This window comes from Morchella importuna (assembly GCF_003444635.1).
Source record: "Morchella importuna strain M04M26 chromosome Unknown Morimp01GS037, whole genome shotgun sequence".
NCBI lineage: Eukaryota > Fungi > Ascomycota > Pezizomycetes > Pezizales > Morchellaceae > Morchella > Morchella importuna.
Window position 1 is genome coordinate 190,294 of NW_025763434.1, and position 19,449 is coordinate 209,742.

Consider the following 19,449-nt stretch of genomic DNA (forward strand, 5'->3'; position numbering starts at 1 on the left):
GTATACATGTATTCGGACTCTTATGCGGACCTCGCGCAAAGATACTCTACATGCCAGGTACCTGTGTACCTCGCTAACTATTCTCAGCGGAGCCCAGCCTAGTCCGGTTATCTTCATCCAATAAATACGTCTAAATCAAGTCGAATAAACTGTATTGGGTGGTGTTTGTGGTGAGCTCCAAGAGCTCCAAGCTCCCTGTGCCCTGCTCCGCATATTTCCGGCCCCCACTGCATCCCCGCTTAACCCCCTGAAAAAGGCGCGTAAATAGAAACGCACAAATCATGATCGACAGGGTTTTCTCCAGATTCTAGTGGTATGTCCATACAAAGTAGGTACTTTGCAACCTCGTACCGAGTCTACAAAAGAACTCAAGTTCATCTTTATGATATTAATCCAACTATGACGGCGGTAATAATCATATATGATAAAAAACATTTGCTTCCCCTGGCTCATTCCAGTAGTTAGCCCACCCGAAGACACAAGTTGATCGACCCAGTAAACTCAAAGAAATTGTTTATAATTGCACTGAAAAATTAAACTTAGTTACAGCCGTACAAATTCTAGAAAGATACTAACCACGAGTCAGACAGCAGCCAATCAGAATCCCATGATGCCTTTCCCTTTTCCATACCACTACATGTAGTATGTACCGTAGGTGCATGTATGCACTATTACATACCCTTCACTTCAGGGAAAGAACTTCAGCCCTGCAAGAATTCAAGGGCCCAAAACATGCCCAGAGTGTACATACGCAAACATTTAAAGGGGAACTCTTGGAACGGTAGCCATACCCACCAAATAGCCATGGGCATTGCCTGGCCAGCGATTCGAAACAGCATAGAGGTACTTGAATATTTACTTCTTCGTTTCTCATCTCCTCGGGAAATTACATGTATTTACCGCAGATCGAAAAACAAAAGCATCAACATCCCCAAACTCACCGAAAATTGTGGCGATCGATGTTTGGCCATAGTACTAAAACTGTTTCTGTGGTGCAAAAGTCGAGAAAAAATGATTTTACTACAAGACCCATAATCACAGTGGAAACCATACCCAAATCGGACATTATCGTCATTAACGCTTCTGAGAAATTAGTAGGCCTAGGTGAGCCGGATTGAGAAGATGTGGTTGCATCAATAATGGTGGAGGAAACACGCCAAGGACATCGTCACAAGCAATCACTCGCCAATCGCTCAGCATCGACTTTTGGTGTTTGGTGCCCACGTGCCCACGCGTCCACTGGTAAAAGAAGTAAGAAGCGGCCAAATCAAATTCAAAAGACTGGCCGCGGAAGCGCATAAAGAAGGCTTCACATTAAACTCCACTAGAGCGTAACTACATGTACTAACTCTCCCAACTTCCTGCCATGAATCCGAAAAGATCCGAGAAACCACAGCACAGGACACCACCTCTGTCATGACTAAAAGCTATAATAAGTGCGTAACAAAAGAATAAACATTCTAAAGACCATCATACAAAGAAATCGTCCAAGACATACCAATACGAGCGTGAGTGCATTCCTGTTATGGGTATCAATGCATTGCTACCACTCGTACCAGAGAAAAACATAAAAAAAGAACATGAAGAAGCCGTTTACAGAATTAATTAACGTACACTACTTACTTCTACAGCTCTTACTCTGATGAGGGATTATTACCTTGTATGCCGTGCTAGACATGCAGGTGAAATCCTAACCAAAGTTCTCCCCGAGAAGTAAATGAGGCCAAACAATCGTAGGCAAAAGAAAAGAGCTACGCGTGGAGCAAAAAGAGTGGATATAGAAAAGAAAGAAGAAAACGGAAAGGTAAAAAGGCAGATGTCCCAAGCCAACTCCACTGTAATGATGACGGTACAAAAGTGCACGCTCACAATACACAAGACAAAACATGATACGAAAAACTAGCAGGCCTCTCTGCACAACTTCCCTCCCCTCAATAGGCTATACACAGAAATGAATCCATAAAGTAATCCCACCAAAATAAAGCGAAAAAAAAGATGAAAGAATTGAATTATACCTTTTTGGTTGTCTATCGGTTCCCCAAAATGACAAAGGAAATTACTGCGAAAAAGCGCGAAATAGTGAGATGGCTAGAATCAAGCACTGCAACCATCAACTAGCGTATTTTGAGGCCAGCCATAACCAGTTGCGGCCCAGTTTGTCAAGTTGGGGTTCATATAGGCGTCGAGGTGGTCTTCGATGTACTTAGTGGTTGGATATCCTGGGGGATCGCATGTAACGGAGCAGTCCTCGCAGTCTTCATCTTGCCAAACACGAATCCTATTGCTGAAGTTAGTATTTCTTATAAAAACAGCTTTATGCTTTGAAGAACTTCTAAAACTAACCAATCAATCCTCATCTTTGCTGGCAAAAGTTTCGCAAGCTCTGCCCAGTTGATATATGCGAATGTGCTACTCATACCGACGTTTACAATGATGGTCATAGGTTCCTGTGGGATAGGTCTTTGCCCAATATTTCCGTTGGGGCCCGTGGCCCCGGCCAACATTTCCCATGTCTTAACCTCGCCAATATTCCATACAATTCTTCCATCATTACCAGGTTCATACTCGAATCCGTAAGTCTGGTATTGTTTTCCGTCGTACCAGTCGTTGTTCAAAGTTGAGTATCCAGAAATAGCCTCCTGATAGTACCCTCCTCGATATGAGTTCATAACCGTGATATCCGGATTGTAAACGGCAATCTGTTCATAATCAGGCTGATACCAAATATCGAAAGGTGCGACCTGTGCAGATTGCGATACAGCTCCGACGATATTTCCATCAGTATCGATTACTGAAACTGTAGCCTCGAGAATATCCAGTTCGGGTGATGATCGAGCCTTTCCGGCATTGGGGTGATCCTCCCCGCTGCATGTGCAACCGGGAAGCTTCATTCCGGGAAGCCAACTGAGACCGTCGGGGCTTGACTGATTTGCAGTGATTCCGGCATCACATTCATCGTGGTATGAATAAGGCCACATGCCTTCGGTGGTTGAAAGATACCCCGGGCGACCTAAATTACCCATAGTCCAAAAACCCGGCCACAACCCTGAAACGTTCCCAGCACCGGGCAATGAGATACTCGCTAGTTAGATGTTAGAAAAGTTAAACCCCATTATTAGACATGGGCCCTATCTCACCCTCGATAATCCCGCCCTTGAAGCACAGCTTGTTCCAACTTTGAAGCATTCCTGATCTGAAGTCCAAATCATGGTTCCTGAATGCAGCAAACTCTATTTCAAGAACACCATCTTTTGTCGTCAATGCATCAGGATCGTACCATTCCGAATCTTGGGTTGCTGCGCTGTAAGAAAAAAAGCCGTTAGCCGAGATAAGGTACCAAAATAAAACTCGTATTCGATTGCTTACTAGTGGATGTCAACCCCTTCCCTGTGTAACAGTTAGCATCAAAAAAGTAAGCACAGTGGATTAAAAATGCACTCACCAGTATGGGTCATCATTTGGATAAAACGTCCTTCCATCCTGATTAAATTCGTCTGAAAACTGTATTTCGCGATTTATCTCAGCAACCATGAACTTGAACTATTAGTTATTAGTTATCGGGATTCTACTGACCACTAGTCTGAAGGTTTTTCCATCCGCCGAAGTCTTTGTTAATGCGCTTTCTGGCGTATCAGGATCGATCAACGAATGCCTAACGTTCTGTAGAAGCGCAATAGGACCAACGTCAAGGCAAAGAGGCCCTTCGCAAAGGCTCTTTGGAACCTCAACAGCATCGCGGACAAAAGTTCTACAAACGAAGTTCACCACTTAGCAACCGCCAACTGATTGTAAGAGGGAATATCAATTGGCACATACAGGACAGGATATCCAATAAATAATACGAGGACACCCAACACGATGAATCCCAATCCTCCAACATTCACCAAGCCACGCCTTGTGAAAATATCGCATTCTCTCAAATCGTCTATCTCTGTAGGATCATGCAAAGCATCGTCGTCCTCCTTATCTATCGGAAACAGCAGCAGACCAGCTGATGGTGTTATATTATACTTTTCACTGATGGTCTGCGAGTTAAGCGCATCACCAATGTCAGGAGAGGCAGTTCCTGAATTATCGTCAAATGGCGACACGAATGGGCCATATCGAGAATCTCTGTTATCTGTACTCCAACTGGATCTCCGTGACGATGTTGGACTGTCCTGGTATGAGGTAAACTGTCCAGGCCTTCGTTGCGGCGGAATCAGTAATTCTGAGGATTCTATCGGAGTGTCACCCTGGTAGAATGGACTCTGACTTCGCGACACCGTAGGCGAGGGAGCCTGGGGGGTCAGATTTCGACTGACAACACTGGCACGTCGCGCAGGAGCGCCATTCAGCAGGTCCTGTGAGCCGGAATTCAGCGTTAACGTAGGTGGTGGGGACGGACGCGCCGACATTATTGTCGGATTATTGCTGGCAACTCGTTCTTGACCTTAAGGTTGTGTGCTTTGCTTGCCTCCCAGTAGAAAAGAGCTTATTCGGTATAAGAATTAGGTTAGGGGGAAAATTAGTGCAGTAACCAGAAGCCAAGTTGAGTGTGTTGTTGTTGTTGACAGGTGCTATGCGTCTAGTGTATCCCTTCTATGTCGTCCTCCTTATTCCTGTCTGTTAAGGAACCACAGGATGATTCTATCACCGAGCGAGTTGCGAAGAGTAACGAAAGAATAAAGGGGAACACGTTCTTGAGAAGGAGAGGACGTATTTCGTCAGAGCGGAAGAAACTCGATGCAACTGTTTTGATCGGGACGGGAAGTAGCAGGGAGGATTTCAGAAATCTCTAACGTTGACCACTTATCCTGGTCAAAGCAGGACGAATATGTCGAGAAACGAGTGGATCTCAATTGTCCCCGAGAAGGAAAGAATGAAGGATAGCGGGATGCCGATCTCAGAGCGGATCCAAATTTGAACAGCAACGGAAAAATGTGGCTACTGTCTCTCTTTTTGAGCGGCTTGGGGGGAGGGGGGTGAATTGGAGGAATAATACTGAAGCGCACGGCACACACAGACAAAAGGTGGGAGGATGAGGAGGAAAGATTGGGTGTATGTACCTATGGGGATGGGCGTTTAACAACGTGAAAGACAGGCAGGGGCAGTAAAAATGAATGACGGAAGGCTAGATTCGGAGATTCAAGCGTTTGACTTCAAAGAGACGAAGAATAGTAATTCAAACATCTAGTACCGCGTAGGGAAGTGTGTTTAGGAGGAAGAAGAACGTCCCTGAAGTAAAGAATCGCAAAAGTTGAGTTGAAAGTTGCCCTTCACGCAAGGGGCAACCAGGGGCAACATAGAAAACCATCAAGCCTGCCGTGATATGATTAGCGGGATCACAACGCCATCAAGCTGGCGGCGGCATCAAGGCAGGCAGGTGAAAAATCCCGGCGAGCCTATCAGGCAGCGGAACAAAGCCCGCTTGTAGATGCGCCCAATCACAACAGGGGTTCTCCTAAACATATCCACAAGCTGCGAGATCTCACAAGCTTCGGGAATTCTCCCTCGAATGCTCCCCCCAAATTCTTAAAGATTTAAAGCACTGAGCCAGGAGCCAGGAACCAGGAGTAAGCTTCTCTTTGAAATTTTTAGAGTAAAGCAGCTAAAAATGCCTAAAGTAGCTTCAGACTTAACTAATTAATGCTGCACAGAGACAAACATAGATATTATCTAAAGGGTCCGTGAAAATGCCTCTTTCCTTCGCAACATCCATCCATCCATTCATCCATTCATCCATGAGCATCCTGGGGTCTGGAAAGCCTGGAGGAAAACTATCATTTCTCTGGACCTGGGTGTAGATTGCTGCTAGATTGAGTAGGTTGAAGTCTCAGGTTAAATGTTATGATGTCTATTACTTTACCTTGCTAGCCCTGATCGGGTGGTAAAAGAGACCTTTCCCGCCATGCTCCGCGTAAGCATCTTTACAAAAGTAGTAACAGATTCGCGACCCTATCTGCGTTTACCGAAGATGAAGAGAAGAGAGCCTCAAGATAAAGCAAGAAAAGCGAAGAACAAAAAGCAAGTCTCATTTCCCCTATGATAAGTAGAGCTATTATTATTGATAGGTGCGGCGGTACCTGCCGCGCCGCCCTACAGCACAGCACACGCAGAGCCTTCACTCACAATTGCGTTGCTTGGCCCTGACTGGACTGGCTGGGTTTTCTATCAACGGACAACAGCTGAAATCTTAAGGACAACTAAGTTCTAGGCTAAACCTTCGCTGTCTAAGTAGGTATTACCTATCTACGATGTACTTACCTGTCCTACAAGCTGAGGCATGGGAAAGTTAGAAATCGCGATCTGTTGTCTCGTATGTGAGTTGAAACGTCAAACAACTGCACTTCCCGCGCTCGAAACCTGCTAAAGTTGCACGCTGGTATTGTTGTAGTATAGTCTACAGAACCCTAGGTCTTTCCCCGGTCTGGCATCTCAACCCCTCGATCCTATCCTTGCCACTTTCGAACCTTCTCAAGATTCGATGGAAAGTACCTTAACACCCACAACTTTTCCTTCACCGCTGTCCACACCGACAACAAAATATTCGACTCTGCTTCCAGCACCTTCAACACGATAGACCTTAACCGCAGCACCGCTAGAGGCCTTGGTGACAGCTTCAATGACATCCTGGTACTCTCCGTGGACGTCCCACTTATTCGGTTCCAGCAGTTTAATCTCTCGGCCGTTCTGGACTCCGATCAAATCCCCGAACTCGTCTAGTTTGCAGCGGAGGAGACAGGTGTCAGTGAAGATCAAGACACACGAAGATCAAAGACATACGCAATCAAAGAGAATTGGTGGGCCGGAGAAGTCTCCAGAAATAAACCCATCGGAGAATCAGAAGAAAAAATGAAATAAGAGACAAACCAAAAGCGGTTTAAAGATAAAAATAAAATAAAAAAAAATTATAAAAAAACAGATAAGGGTGAGAAAAAAAAAAGTGGTTCACAGACCTTCAGTAGGAAGCGTTCCCTTGTCCCAAGCAAACGAAACTCCCTCGAAAGGCTCGTCCGCGTCAGAGACGAAGAATCTTTCCCCAAGCGCTCGAACCGCCGGGTGTACCTCCGACTGTGCTGTCGACGCCGTAGTGGTGGCTGCCTGCTTAGACGGATCCTCCTCATATGATTGCGAGTAATCCTTCTGCGACTTCTTCAAGAACGCAGCGTAATCCGCGTCAGACGACATTATTATTCTGGAAGATGAAAATGCCCTTATGTTTCTGTATCCCACAGATTTTATCCTCCATGGAGTTAGTTTAAGAGGCTTTGGCAGAAAAGGAACAGCGAGCGGTCTGCTGATCGCCCCCAAGATTCCACGTGGATTCTTGAGAACGCTCGGCGGGGTAAACGTTATTTTACAGAACAGCATGTCGTCATGTCCCAACGACCACAATGAACGACAAGGGATGTGAAAGTGTAAAAAAAGGAAAACCGAGATCAGGAGATTTCAGGGTAGTCGAAAAAGTAGGAGCGAGGCAGACCTATATTACAGCAACAGATATAGGCAACCAGCAGGCGGTAGTTAGTCAGACACAGTAGATGACTAGGCCAATCGCAAGATAATTTTCTAACTCTCCGCGGCGCAAGTAAGATAAGTGAGTAGACTCGTAGAGTACGCGTTCGCGCCCTTAGGATCGAAACTTGAGAGGTAGGTAGTGAAGCTATCAAACTAAGGGTTCAGGCCTGCGCAAGAGAAAGAGGTGCGTTTGAGAATTATTGAAGTAAAGAAGTACCGATAGGTAGAGGTGCAATGATGCAGCAAGCAGGGTAGGGAAGACTTCAGGGCACGCAAGCATCCCCCGCTTGTTGCGGTTCGGTTCTCAAGATTCGCTTTTCATTCGGTCCCAATCCGTAGCCCTGTGAAGTGACGCAATTGAACATCAAGATCCAGTTCCCTGAAAAACCAACCACAACCAATCTGAAGGTATTTAGAGCTCAAGTCCCAATCACAGCAATTTCAAATAATGCGCCAGAAAAAATTCACCCCTCGAAACATGTCACCTGATATAAGGATTCGTTTAAGCACTACTAACTATAATTCCATGTATAATTCCCAAAATGGTTATTAGTACATGTAAGGTACTGGACCGTATCATGCCATTGCACTTCAAAGGTTAGACGACGCCGTGTCGTTCAGGTACTGGAAGTTGCCGCAAAGGTTGGTGTAGTTGGGTATCTGTACTCAGACACGCAAAAAACATAGCTTAGCTGGTACGATTTCTCATTCGCCTCATCTAACCACACCGGCGGATTAATGTTAGTGAATCTAGTACCCCTGTTTTACGGACCACGATTGATCCTCTTTTGCCTCAGTATATACTGTAGTAAAAGAGACATGTAATATGTAGGAGGGAATTGTTAGAGAGATATGTAGGGACTGTAAATAATTCCACGATGACCTATGTTTACATCTCTCATGCCCTGATTGGTTGCTTGGTAAGGGGGGGGGCCCTTTCTGCTAGGGTTCGAAGGAGTCCGGGCTGCTACACGATCAGATCACACACCACCCCCCCCCCCCACTCTACTAGGAGATCATTGTTGCGGGGGGATCTCCTGTATAGCGGTCTCTTCTCTCACAGCACCTTCACCACACGATCCGTCAGTGCTCTAAGGGAGTAGAGTGTGAGGATTGTTTGCGATGCGCAATTGTCTACATATGTAGACAGACTTCCCCCTTCTCTTTGTTCAGCTCAGACTCACAACCACCACCATCCTCCTCCTCGGAACATTCACATCACATCATCTCGCTCTTCTATTGCAGTTCGCAAAAAAACAAAACTCACCATTTCTTCCCTTTTATTCATAGAAGAATAAAACAAAACCCTCAAATGTCGAGCACCGTCTCTGACGCCGACACCAGGGCCGCCGACTACGAGACGGTCGAGCGCCGCTACAACATTGCTGTTAATCTCGAGTCCTGGGAGCTCCTGGCGATGCACTCGATTGCTAGCGACGAGGTTTGTCAATTCGTCCGCTCGTCTTTACTATCCTTACAGTTCTTGTGAATCAAGACGTGGGATGATGGAAAAAAAAAAAAAAAAAAGAAAGAGTTGGAATCAGCATTGCATATGCTGGGGGTGGTCAAACATAAAGTGGCTTTTGAGGATATAAAAAAAGAAACAGAAAACTGATCAAAACGAAATGGAAAAATTCATTGTTTTTTTAATCAATAGAGTATCCCTCGTGTCCGTCTTCGCATGTTGAAGTCCCTCGCTGGTTTAGTCGGAACCGATACTCCTCCGGCGTCGCCGTCGTCCTCTACTTCTCGCCGTGCGCCACAGTGATTGTACGACGATAAAAGAGAGACAGAAAAAACGAAAGAAAGGTGGCAAGGGAAGTTTCACGGATAACGGCAGCTTCTTGTTCTGGGGAGCTTTGATGCGAGGGGAAGGGATATGTTCTGAATGGTGCGACTTGGGATTTGCTTTTTTCTGTTTGGGCCAAGGTTCGGAATTGGGATTGGTGGAACTTGAGTAGAAACCATTATCATTATCAATAAGAGTTAACCTGAGCTGGGCTTTGGAGCTGTGATTTTACCTAGAGGATCAATTCGCAATCTCCTGATTTTCTACGAGGAATGCGTATAGAGAAAAAGTTCAATGTGGTTAAAGAATAATGTGATATAACTGTGCTACCGGCGTGTGTATATAGCTTTGTGCTTGGGTTTATGCGTAATTGCGGGTCTCTGTGCGCGTGGACGAATTGTTCTTCTTTATAAAAGGCCTCCCGAGTCTCTAAACGGATAACCGCCTTGAATTGCCATTCCTATCGTACCCTTCTGATCGATCCTAATAAAAACCCAACCCATTTCTCCCCGATCCCACGATACGTCTCCAATCCCGAATAATAGAAGCGTCGTAAATACGTTACAAAGGACGTGCAAAAAACAAATGAAAAGACCACCTTAGTAACCTATACAAGACCGCCGGTTCACTAGAAATGCAGCAAATAAAAATCATAACAAATCAGAAACTACAAGCCCAATGTGGCAGTTATTGCAGGGGCTCCGAAGAACTACTCAAGCGGTTTAGATGCAAATAAACATCGGTGCCATATCTGAAAATTGAGATATATTAGTATCAATTCCTTCTTACAGGCTGAGGAAATGGCTCACCCTTCCATGCTTATCAACTTTAAGTCTCCTCCAAAGTATCGAGCGTACAGCCGTGATATCGGCAGTCCGTAACCAAACCCGGCCATAGGAGCCTTGAAGTCGCTCTTATTGAAGTCGGGGTCGATTGGCGGTGTTGACTCAACGGTGGTGTACATGTATGTCCATACCAAGGGTATAGCACTCCGTGGTATCCCGCCACCTTCGTCAGAAATCTTTATAGTGATATCCTACACCGACGTTAACGACAGGATGAAACATAAATGCGAATGAAACGACATCTGAACTAGCTCCGGCAATTGAATAGGGCGGAAGGCAATTGGAAATCGTGGGGTATTTACCTCTTTACCCTCTGCTACGATCAACTTTACCGGTGGGAACTCCTCGGAATCACTTCCATGTGTCTCCACCACAGCTCGTAGGGAGTTCTTTAAAGTCTCGAAGAGCATATGACTTAAGTGGCCTGGCACATACATAAAGTTCAGATCAGGCTTGCACACTAGTTGCACTTTTGGCGCGTCGAATAGGCCGTAGTAATCTTCGCACACAAATCTCGCATTCTCAATGGCTTCTTGAGCCAAGTCCCGGACGTTGGTCTTTGTGCAGATTATTCCCACGTAGTCTTCCTGTTCAGGCGCTGAGTTTAGGGCCACGTGCTGACCAATAAGCATACGGATACCAATCCGGGACATGTAAAATCGGTCCAAGAAGGATTGTATCGAGTTATCGATTTGCATTCGTTGCCGCTTGCGCTTATACTCGTTAATCCCCATTGCTATCCAAGATCATCGCGATCAGTCAGTTTCATAATTCATCAAGGCGGCCAATAAAAATGAGGGAGTTCTACCCATTGTAGTGACAACGGGGTCATGACGATGTTTAATGTTTTGGAGGGTCTTTGTAAAGCGTCTGTTGTAGTCCACAATTTCTGGGGGCCACCGCACATCGTCGTCTACAGTTGCATAATACCGCCTGCATAATGTGATATTAGAAAAGAAAAAAAATTCTAATGCACTGAATTCAAAACCAACCTTTGGGCTTTCCTTCCATTCCGGATACCACTCCCATTACCGTTTGTTGGCTGCCATGGCGAGCTTCTATATGTTCCCGGCTCGATGTCTGGGTTTTCTATAACTTCCAATGGAATCGGTGGAACACCATTATCCCGCGAACCTTTTATTAACTTATCCCTTATATCCTTTGATAAACTTGGCTTTTGTAAAGTAGTAATCTCCTAGTAATTTAATAAGTTGAGGTGATTAGTCAAGCCACCACCACCCACTACCAAAATAGATGAGTCACCAACCTCAAACGACTGCATGTACCAATTCGCAACTCTTCGGATAGAAGGCATATCACTTAGACCATCCGGCAGTTGATTCAGCTCTTTTACTCGATGTGCCAATCGAATTGGTAGCTCTTCACTGAGGAATTGGGAAGCCCGAAATAAGGTCCCTGCTCGGTGTCCTGTCAACCGGCAGATTCATTGGCACAACTTCTACTTTTTTTTTTTTTACATCGTTCAGGACTGGATAACCCACCTGGTGAAGGGTTTCGCCCAAACTGAACCATTTGCCGTAAGCTCACACCGGTTGCTGGGAATTGACTGTAGTGGGTGATGGTCTCCATCAACGATTGCGTTGGTTTCCACATTGCGGCACTCGCACACCGCCGACGGTGGTGATACTGGGGGAAATATTTAAGAGCTACTAAGGTCTGTAAATGGAAGTTGATAACGGAGCTCTGATAGCTATGCTAGATAGATGGAAAGCAAGCGATTGATGCGAGGGGTGAGGGAGGGGCTGTCGTTTGTTGCAACGGGAAGGAAGCAGAAAAGCAGAAAGTGAGAGGACTTGAGGAAATGATGAATGGGGGAGTACGAGCATGTAAGTAAGTGACTGGAGTTCATGTGAGAAACCAGTTCGCGTAAGTGCTAGTGTGAGAAGGTTGTGGGGTAGCAGCAAGCGCACGTGCGGATGATCCGAGAACAGCCCGCACGTCTCAGTTCTTTGTCGGCACTCACCTCTTTTTTCACCCCTGCCCTACCCTGAGAATTGCCTCACAGCCGAGGGGCAGCGTGAGTTTTACCGGCAACGTTCCTCGGAAAATCTCGTAGTAGTGCGACGGAGGAACGGAGGATTCAGGGACAGGAACTGCGTATAAAACGGAACATTTTTGATAGATATGAATTATCCTTCAGTTGACCTTTTTTTTCTTTCTTTCACATTCGGTCCTTCGGGCTATTAAAGTCCTTTACTGTATGTACACATCGTGATATGGCTCTGGGGGGTTTGAAATCCATTCTGGAGGGGTAAATCTCACCAGCAAAAGATGTGTGAATATCATTTGCATGCAGGAAGATGGTGAAATCCGTACTACAAACCTAACCCCAGCCATCAAAAGCAAAACGACCATTCTCGGGTAGTGCAACCGGACTATTATTACAGTAAGTTCCTAGAATCACCAATAGAACATCACCAGCTTGAGCCCGCGGACCCGGCCGTGAAATGTTATTTGGACTGGGCTGTCATCATCTGAGGTTTGCTATGCCTTATTCGCCTGGTCCGTGCACCGGTCATCCCATGTTTCCCTGGATGGCGACGGGTAGCAGGCCCACTTAAATTCCTTTTTCTCTCTTGCTCACGTGCCATCGACTTATCAACCGCGTGGGAACAGCTTTTTGTCAATAGAGCATCGTAACAGCTTGTATTTGTACCTAGGTGATTTCCTCAATCCGTGGACAATTCCCGCACCTAGATGGAGCAGAGCAAGGAACCTATCATCCTACATTTCGTGAGTACTCATACTCCTACATACATAGATAATACCTTCCTCTCGCCTCATGTCATACTATTGTTTGCTTTACTTTGGACTGAGACCCTGACATCCCGCATACATACACCCCCCTTAGGACTTCGATTGTTTTTACGCGTCAGTCGTCGAGAATGAAAACTCCGCCCTGAAGACTGTTCCTCTAGGAATTCAGCAAAAGAACATCGTATGTTGGCAGTTAGACCATCCCTGCTGTCATGCCATCTGTGCATCGGGCAGAAGGGTTTCATAAATACGACATTACTGAGCTGAGAATGGGAAAAAAAAGCTGGCCACCTGTAACTATGTTGCCAGGGCCCAAGGCGTCAAGAAGCTACAGCTCATTACTGCCGCAAAAAAGCAATGCAAAAATCTAGTAATTGTTAATGGAGAGGATTTGACGAGGTTAGCCGCTGCAAGCCGGTCTTAGTTATCGATAACTAATAGTTACAACGTCAACTTGTCTTACCCAGGTTTCGTGTTGTTTCCAAAAATATATGGCTTTTCGTGAGGGAGTTTGTCTGGCACAATCTTACGGAGCGCCTAGGTCTTGACGAGGTATTTTTTTTTTCCTTCAAACCTACAGAAAAACAATTATCTGGTTGTGTTTTGGTTTGGACTAAGAGTGGGCAAAAAACAAAAACAAAAAACGAAAAAAATAGATTTTTATTGATGCAACGGAAATGATTGATTTCAATATGTCACAACTAAGATTCCAACCCGGTTCAAAGGACCCCTCATTCTTCCGCCTTTCTCGTAACGACCCCTCCGCGGGTTTTCCGTTCGTCTGGGACGAGCTACCTGGTTACACATACCCGCCCGCCGCATCGTCCGGACCCCACTCGCTACTCCACCAGCGCCTCTTTCTCGCTTCACATCTAGCCTCCTTCATAAGAACCCAGATCCTCACAAACTTCAACCACACCTGTTCCGCAGGTATTTCCACGACCAAGCTCACAGCCAAACTCGCAGGCAGCGTCAACAAACCCGATGCACAAACTCTCCTTTTGCCCGGCTTCGAAGCAGCGTTTTTAGCCGGACACGAGATTGGAAAAGTCCCAGGAGTTGGGTTCAAAAGTGCGCAGAAGATCAGAGACAAGGTTCTGGGAAGAACTACTAAAGACGAGGAGATTGAATTCACAGAGATATCAGAAAAGGTCACGGTAGGTACCGTAATATCTGTAATAACAACACCAGCACAGCTAGAGCCGCTCACAGGCGGCAACGGGCAAAAGATATGGCGACTACTTCATGGAATTGACCCTTCCAGGGTTGCCGCAGCACCAATTGTTCCAACTCAGATCAGTATCGAGGATACCTTCCGCCCCGGAAGGATCACATGCCTCAACCAACTAACCCCCGTGCTGCACCAGCTAACATTGAAGCTCCTCCAACGTATGCATGCCGATCTGATCGGCCCTGGCGGTGAGAAATGGCTTGCGCACCCGAAGAATTTTAGACTCTCCATCCGATTCCACACGAGGAACAGGGACTTTGCGCGGATGAGCAGGAGCGGGCGAATGCCGGGATATGTGTTTTCGTTGTCGACGCCATTGGATGTGGTAGCGGAGAGGCTGGTGAGGGAGGTGGTTGTGGGGTTGTTTAAAGGGTTGTGCACAGAGAGGAAGTGGGAGTTGCAGCTGGTTAATGTGGCGGCGGTTAATATGGCGGATGGAGGTGGAGGGGTCGATATTAGGGATATGTTCAGCACGCTCAGACCAAGGAGCGAAAGCTGGGAAAATAAGGAGGGGCCCACTGAATATCTGGATGGGATAGTGAACAACAGTCAGCAGTACAACAGCCCACCGGAGAAGGAGCCAGAACCAATAAAGGAAGTCAAAGAGGACGAAGACGAGGGAGGAGAGCAGGAGGGGGAGGGGGAGGAGGTGGTGGAGCTCGAATGGGGTGACGGCCTTTCCGACTCCTCGGTCGAGTACGGCGGTATCGGCTCCCGAGGTTTCTCACACAACGACCCATGCCCCATCTGCGGCGAGCGGTTCCCGGTCTTTGCGCTCGAGGCTCATCAGCGGTTTCATCAAAGTGAGACCGAGATTGAGATTCTGGGTTAATTGGGTTTCTAGAATGGAATGTTGTATTTTTTTCGTTGCCATTGAGATTTGTTTTGCAGATCCCTCATTGAGGCTGTACCTTAAAAGCGAAATAAAAAAAGTAGACCGTGCCTTGTTATTATTATATGTTGTATTATAGATTAACCCTAATTTCATTCTTGTGCCGTTTCAAGTACCATCTTCACATGTACTCTACTACAACCAGTTGCATCTAACTACCGAGCAAGCGAGTGGAGGAGGTATTACTAACTGGCAAGGTATATCTACATACATATTTAGCCTGTAATGTCCTCCTAAAAAATCGGGGTTGGATTTAACCACCAGATACCCTTTGGCAGATACTACTGGATGTGGTATTTACTACATGTATGGGGCTAGTACCTACCTACCTATACAGTACTGTGGTTATATGTAAGATAGAGTAGCACTCTAGAACCAGAGCTCTTCTAGAACGATTCCCGAAAGCGGATGATCCCTGGACCCTGTTTCTTAATTATTAGAGTACTTTACTAGCAATGCCGCATATTATATATATTGCTCACGTGCCTTTGGAGCTGGAGGGTGGTTAGGCTAGGTAAAGGGTGGCAATTAAGACCAAAGATCCGCTATGCTTCGCTTTGCACACTCATCATCCTCCACGTGATGAATGTAATAAGCGACTTTTGCTACAACAGTAGAGTGGACCGACCCGGCCGGGGCAGGGTTCTCGGTGGTAGGTAGGTTGCTGGAGGTTTGTGTGTGGTTTTGCACCGCTGGTAATTCTCGCGTGCCGTTGTCTGTTGGACTGGCTGTTTGGTCTAGAGACGTTGTGGTGCCTAGTTTGTAATGTGTTTATCGCGGCCGTGTGCGTGTGTGTGTGTGTGTGTGTGAGCCATTCTATAGCTAGCTGGTGTATCGGGCGTTAAGGTATTGGACCCTGTTGTAAACGGGTTGTTGGTGTGCTCAAGGGGGGGATGCCATGGAATGCAACTTCGTCTTGGGATCAATGCTCTTCGATATCATTCTGGACGATGTTATGTAAAATACTATCTTAGAATTAACACCTATATAATGATGGTGGCATATACCCCGATACTAAAATCTGTTCTCCAGTACTTTACTAGCTATACTTGTAGGGAGTTCTCGGTAGAAGATCAGCTACTGTTATGAACCCATTTAAGACTGGTGCTAGTAGGTAGCTCTTTCAGATGTGGGTGTGGATGAGCGGATAGCTAAAATAAACCTTGGTATGGGGCCCATGATACTGGAGACTTTGTCCAAGCGGTATATCTTAATAGTGGGCGCCTGCACTTCTGAAAGATTCGTGCATGGGTTAACTACATGTAATTGGGGGATATTATGGAATTTGCATTCTCATTTTGGTGCAATCCCAGCCTAAACAAATACATGCACCCAGCTTGCAAGATGCTATCCGATAATTATATACAGACCGTTCTTCATTATACCACCCCCGCCGATCAATCATTGACCCCCGCCAAGCCCCGCCGCGAGAGTTCTCTCTCCATCAGGTTAGCCGCCCTCCATCCCCACCTGTCGGCCGTGGAAAAACAATTCGCCGTATTACCTCATTGTTATTAACCCCACCACCACAAACAGGGGGAGGAAGAAAAAGTTGATTGATTGTTGATTGATTGACTGGCTGAGTGTTGATTGATTGTTGATTGACTGGCTGAGTGTTGACTGATTGTTGATTGATTGACTGATTGTTGATTGATTGACTGACTGATTGTTGATTGACTGACTGACTGATTGTTGATTGACTGATTGATTGGATTCCCCTCATCCTCTCCACACAGCACAATTGCAATGTTTGCAGTTACGCGCATAGCTCTCAGATGCAGTCGACCGAGGCTGCTCTCACTGCTGGTCAGGCCGCCACTGCCACGGACACCGCTTCTGGGTTTCTTGGGCGGTGGGCGGCGACGGCTGCTTACCACCGAGAGGGCTGCTGCTGATGCTCTTGGTGCTGGTGATGGTGATGCTGGTGATGGTGCTGCTGCCAATGGCGGTGCTGCTGCTGCTGGTCATTCTGCGTCTACTGATGATTCTCGGGCATTGAGTGCTGCAGTCGGTGCTGGGAGCTCAGAAACTGCGCCTGAGAACTCGGAAATCACAGACATCACCCCCGAGAACCTGCCGCCTACAATTACAACTATCAATGCTGCTACCGGCGCTCCTGCTACCGTCACAATACCCTCCCCCGAAGAATCTAGATCCACTGCTACCAGTACTGCCGCAGCAGAAGAATCCGCTCCTTCTACGACTCCTGCTGATGATGCTACTGCTACTCCCAACACCGCCGACCCTCCCCCCTTCGTCCCCCCGCCCTTCTGCCCCGGCTGCGGCGCCCCCTCGCAACAAACCTCCCCCACGCTCCCCGGCTACTACCACCCCCGCCGCCCCAAATCCGAACGCTTCACCACCCCCAATATCAAAACCCAGCGCAAGCAACGCGAAGACGAAATCTACCGCGCAGCGCTCGACCGTCTCGCCGCCTCCCTCGACCCCACCAACGCCCCCCTCCACCAGACCCCCCCCATCCTCGACACTTCTCCCCCGCCGCCGCCCCCCCCACCAAGAATCCCCCGCTGCGCGCGCTGCCACGCGATGCAGCACCACAACACGGCGCCGCCGCTGCCATCGTACCCGACGCTCGAAACACTCACGGGCCTGCTGGCGGCGTCGAGGCACCGCAGAAACCACATCTACCATCTCATTGACGCCGCGGACCTGCCCATGTCGCTGCAGCCGGACCTGCGCAGCCACCTGTGGGCCAACCTGCCGCGCGCCGTGACGAGGGAGCTGACGATATCGTATGTGGTGACGCGGGCGGACCTGCTGCTGCGCACGTGGCAGCAGGTGTCGAGCCTGATGACGTGGATGAAGAAGACGGTGAAGGATGCGCTGCCCGAGGGCGAGCGCGTCGAGGGCCGCCATGGCGGCGATGATGAGAAGTTCTGGGCGGTGTCGGCGAAGCGCGGGTGGGGCGTGGGGGACATCAAGAGGGATGCGAAGCACCGCGAGGGCGGGATATGGGTTGTTGGTGCGGTCAACGTGGGCAAGTCGAGGCTGGTGAAGGAGGTGTGGCCGGAGGCCGGGAGAGCCGTCATGGGGAGCATGGAGGAGGCCGGCGAGTTCGACATCCTGCCCCCTCCCCCCACCGCCGCTGCAGATGCAGAGAACGACCCCGACGCCCCGCCGCCTGCCCTGAAGAAGAAGAAGAAGAGCAAGAAGGAGAAGAGAGAACTCGCAGGGCTCCCCCCAGCCTCAGAGACTCCCCACATCGCCCCCACGGTCTCGCACATCCCCGGCACCACCGCGGCCCCCATCCGCATCGTGTACAAGACCGCCGGCCGCAGCACCACCAGCGAGCTGATCGACCTGCCCGGCCTCGCGCGCTGGGTCGGCCACGGCCCCACGGGGCTCCTGCCGCACATCCGCGCAGACAAGCAGAAGCTCTTCCACATGGAGGGCTACATCAAGCCGAACCAGATCACCATCAAGCGCGGGCAGAGCCTGGTCATTGCGGGCGTCATCATGCTGACGCCGCACATCGAGGGCGACGATGAGTTGGTCGTGCTGGCGTATCCGTTCTTGGGGCTGCCGGTGCATCTTACGGCGACAAGGAAGGCGGTTGGGATATTGGGCGAGCGCGACCCGGAGGGGAGGAAGGGGATGAAGTTGTATCAGAAGCCGCCTGGTGGGGAGGAGACGCCGGGTGTGGATGAGGTTATGGTGGAGGGGACTACGAGGACCTCGGACACTGTGGATGGGATGGCCGTGGACCCGGCGGAGCCAGTCATTGACACCCAGGACGCCGACGAGAGCCTAGCAGAAGAAGCCACCCCCACCTCCACCGAAGACCCCTACACCCCTCCTCCTCCGACGACGACGCCAACCTCCCCCCCGCCGTCCTCCCCCGCACATCAAATCCGCCGGCCTCTACCACCTCACCAACGACGTGACCGCCGCGCGCGACCTGCACCTGCACTCCCGCTCCCCCGAAGCGCTCGATGCCCTCCCCTACCGCATCCTCTCCACCGACATCCTGCTCTCAGGCCTCGGGTGGATCGAGCTGGTCGCGCAGGTGCGGAAGCGCCGCGAGGAGGAGGAGGGGGGGCTGAGTGTGGCGGTCGAGGTGTTTACGCCCGGCGGCGGGGGCGTGGGGCAGCGGGACACGATGGGCGCGTGGATGCTGCGCGAGAGGGCGGCGAGGAGGGCGGGGGTGGGGGCGAAGAAGGTGGTGAGGCAGAGGGAGAGTAGGAAGGGGGAGAAGAAGAGGAGGAAGGCGGGGATGAGGAAGGGGGTGGGGCGTGAGTGGGTGTAGAATAGGAAGAGAAATGTGATGTGTATAATAGGGCTATGTAACTTGTATATAGATACTCCAAAAAATTCCAATGTCACTGTCAATGATCGAGAGTCTACTTTTTTTTTAAACCCCCCGTAGAGTATAAAAAACCATTTTTTAATGATC

At 48.5% G+C, this 19,449-nt stretch overlaps 6 protein-coding genes across 6 annotated transcripts; 3 read left to right on the forward strand and 3 right to left on the reverse strand.

Moving 5' to 3' along the window:
* Nucleotides 1-1,470: 1,470 nt before the first annotated feature.
* On the reverse strand, nucleotides 1,471-4,397 carry LAJ45_09553 (uncharacterized protein; the record flags this gene model as incomplete). Its single annotated transcript, XM_046119094.1, has 9 exons — nucleotides 1,471-1,520; nucleotides 2,016-2,027; nucleotides 2,109-2,278; nucleotides 2,344-3,082; nucleotides 3,138-3,301; nucleotides 3,367-3,387; nucleotides 3,443-3,501; nucleotides 3,574-3,748; nucleotides 3,817-4,397. 9 exons carry the CDS (start codon nucleotides 4,395-4,397, stop codon nucleotides 1,471-1,473), a joined length of 1,971 nt encoding a protein of 656 aa, XP_045967664.1.
* A 2,059-nt stretch (nucleotides 4,398-6,456) lies between these two features.
* Nucleotides 6,457-7,170, reverse strand: LAJ45_09554 (uncharacterized protein; the record flags this gene model as incomplete). The annotated part of the gene is made up of 2 exons (XM_046119095.1): nucleotides 6,457-6,701; nucleotides 6,939-7,170. The coding sequence occupies 2 exons, from the start codon at nucleotides 7,168-7,170 to the stop codon at nucleotides 6,457-6,459; spliced, it is 477 nt and encodes a 158-aa protein (XP_045967665.1).
* A 1,642-nt stretch (nucleotides 7,171-8,812) lies between these two features.
* LAJ45_09555 (uncharacterized protein) lies at nucleotides 8,813-9,268 on the forward strand (the record flags this gene model as incomplete). The annotated part of the gene is made up of 2 exons (XM_046119096.1): nucleotides 8,813-8,941; nucleotides 9,158-9,268. 2 exons carry the CDS (start codon nucleotides 8,813-8,815, stop codon nucleotides 9,266-9,268), a joined length of 240 nt encoding a protein of 79 aa, XP_045967666.1.
* A 620-nt stretch (nucleotides 9,269-9,888) lies between these two features.
* LAJ45_09556 (uncharacterized protein) lies at nucleotides 9,889-11,748 on the reverse strand (the record flags this gene model as incomplete). Its single annotated transcript, XM_046119097.1, has 8 exons — nucleotides 9,889-9,917; nucleotides 10,003-10,040; nucleotides 10,099-10,325; nucleotides 10,437-10,870; nucleotides 10,943-11,067; nucleotides 11,127-11,329; nucleotides 11,402-11,550; nucleotides 11,637-11,748. The coding sequence occupies 8 exons, from the start codon at nucleotides 11,746-11,748 to the stop codon at nucleotides 9,889-9,891; spliced, it is 1,317 nt and encodes a 438-aa protein (XP_045967667.1).
* A 1,104-nt stretch (nucleotides 11,749-12,852) lies between these two features.
* On the forward strand, nucleotides 12,853-14,975 carry LAJ45_09557 (uncharacterized protein; the record flags this gene model as incomplete). The annotated part of the gene is made up of 6 exons (XM_046119098.1): nucleotides 12,853-12,888; nucleotides 13,007-13,093; nucleotides 13,196-13,311; nucleotides 13,380-13,464; nucleotides 13,638-14,069; nucleotides 14,142-14,975. The coding sequence occupies 6 exons, from the start codon at nucleotides 12,853-12,855 to the stop codon at nucleotides 14,973-14,975; spliced, it is 1,590 nt and encodes a 529-aa protein (XP_045967668.1).
* Nucleotides 14,976-16,781: 1,806 nt separating this feature from the next.
* LAJ45_09558 (uncharacterized protein) lies at nucleotides 16,782-19,302 on the forward strand (the record flags this gene model as incomplete). Its single annotated transcript, XM_046119099.1, has 2 exons — nucleotides 16,782-17,788; nucleotides 17,862-17,871. 2 exons carry the CDS (start codon nucleotides 16,782-16,784, stop codon nucleotides 17,869-17,871), a joined length of 1,017 nt encoding a protein of 338 aa, XP_045967669.1.
* Nucleotides 19,303-19,449: the final 147 nt, after the last annotated feature.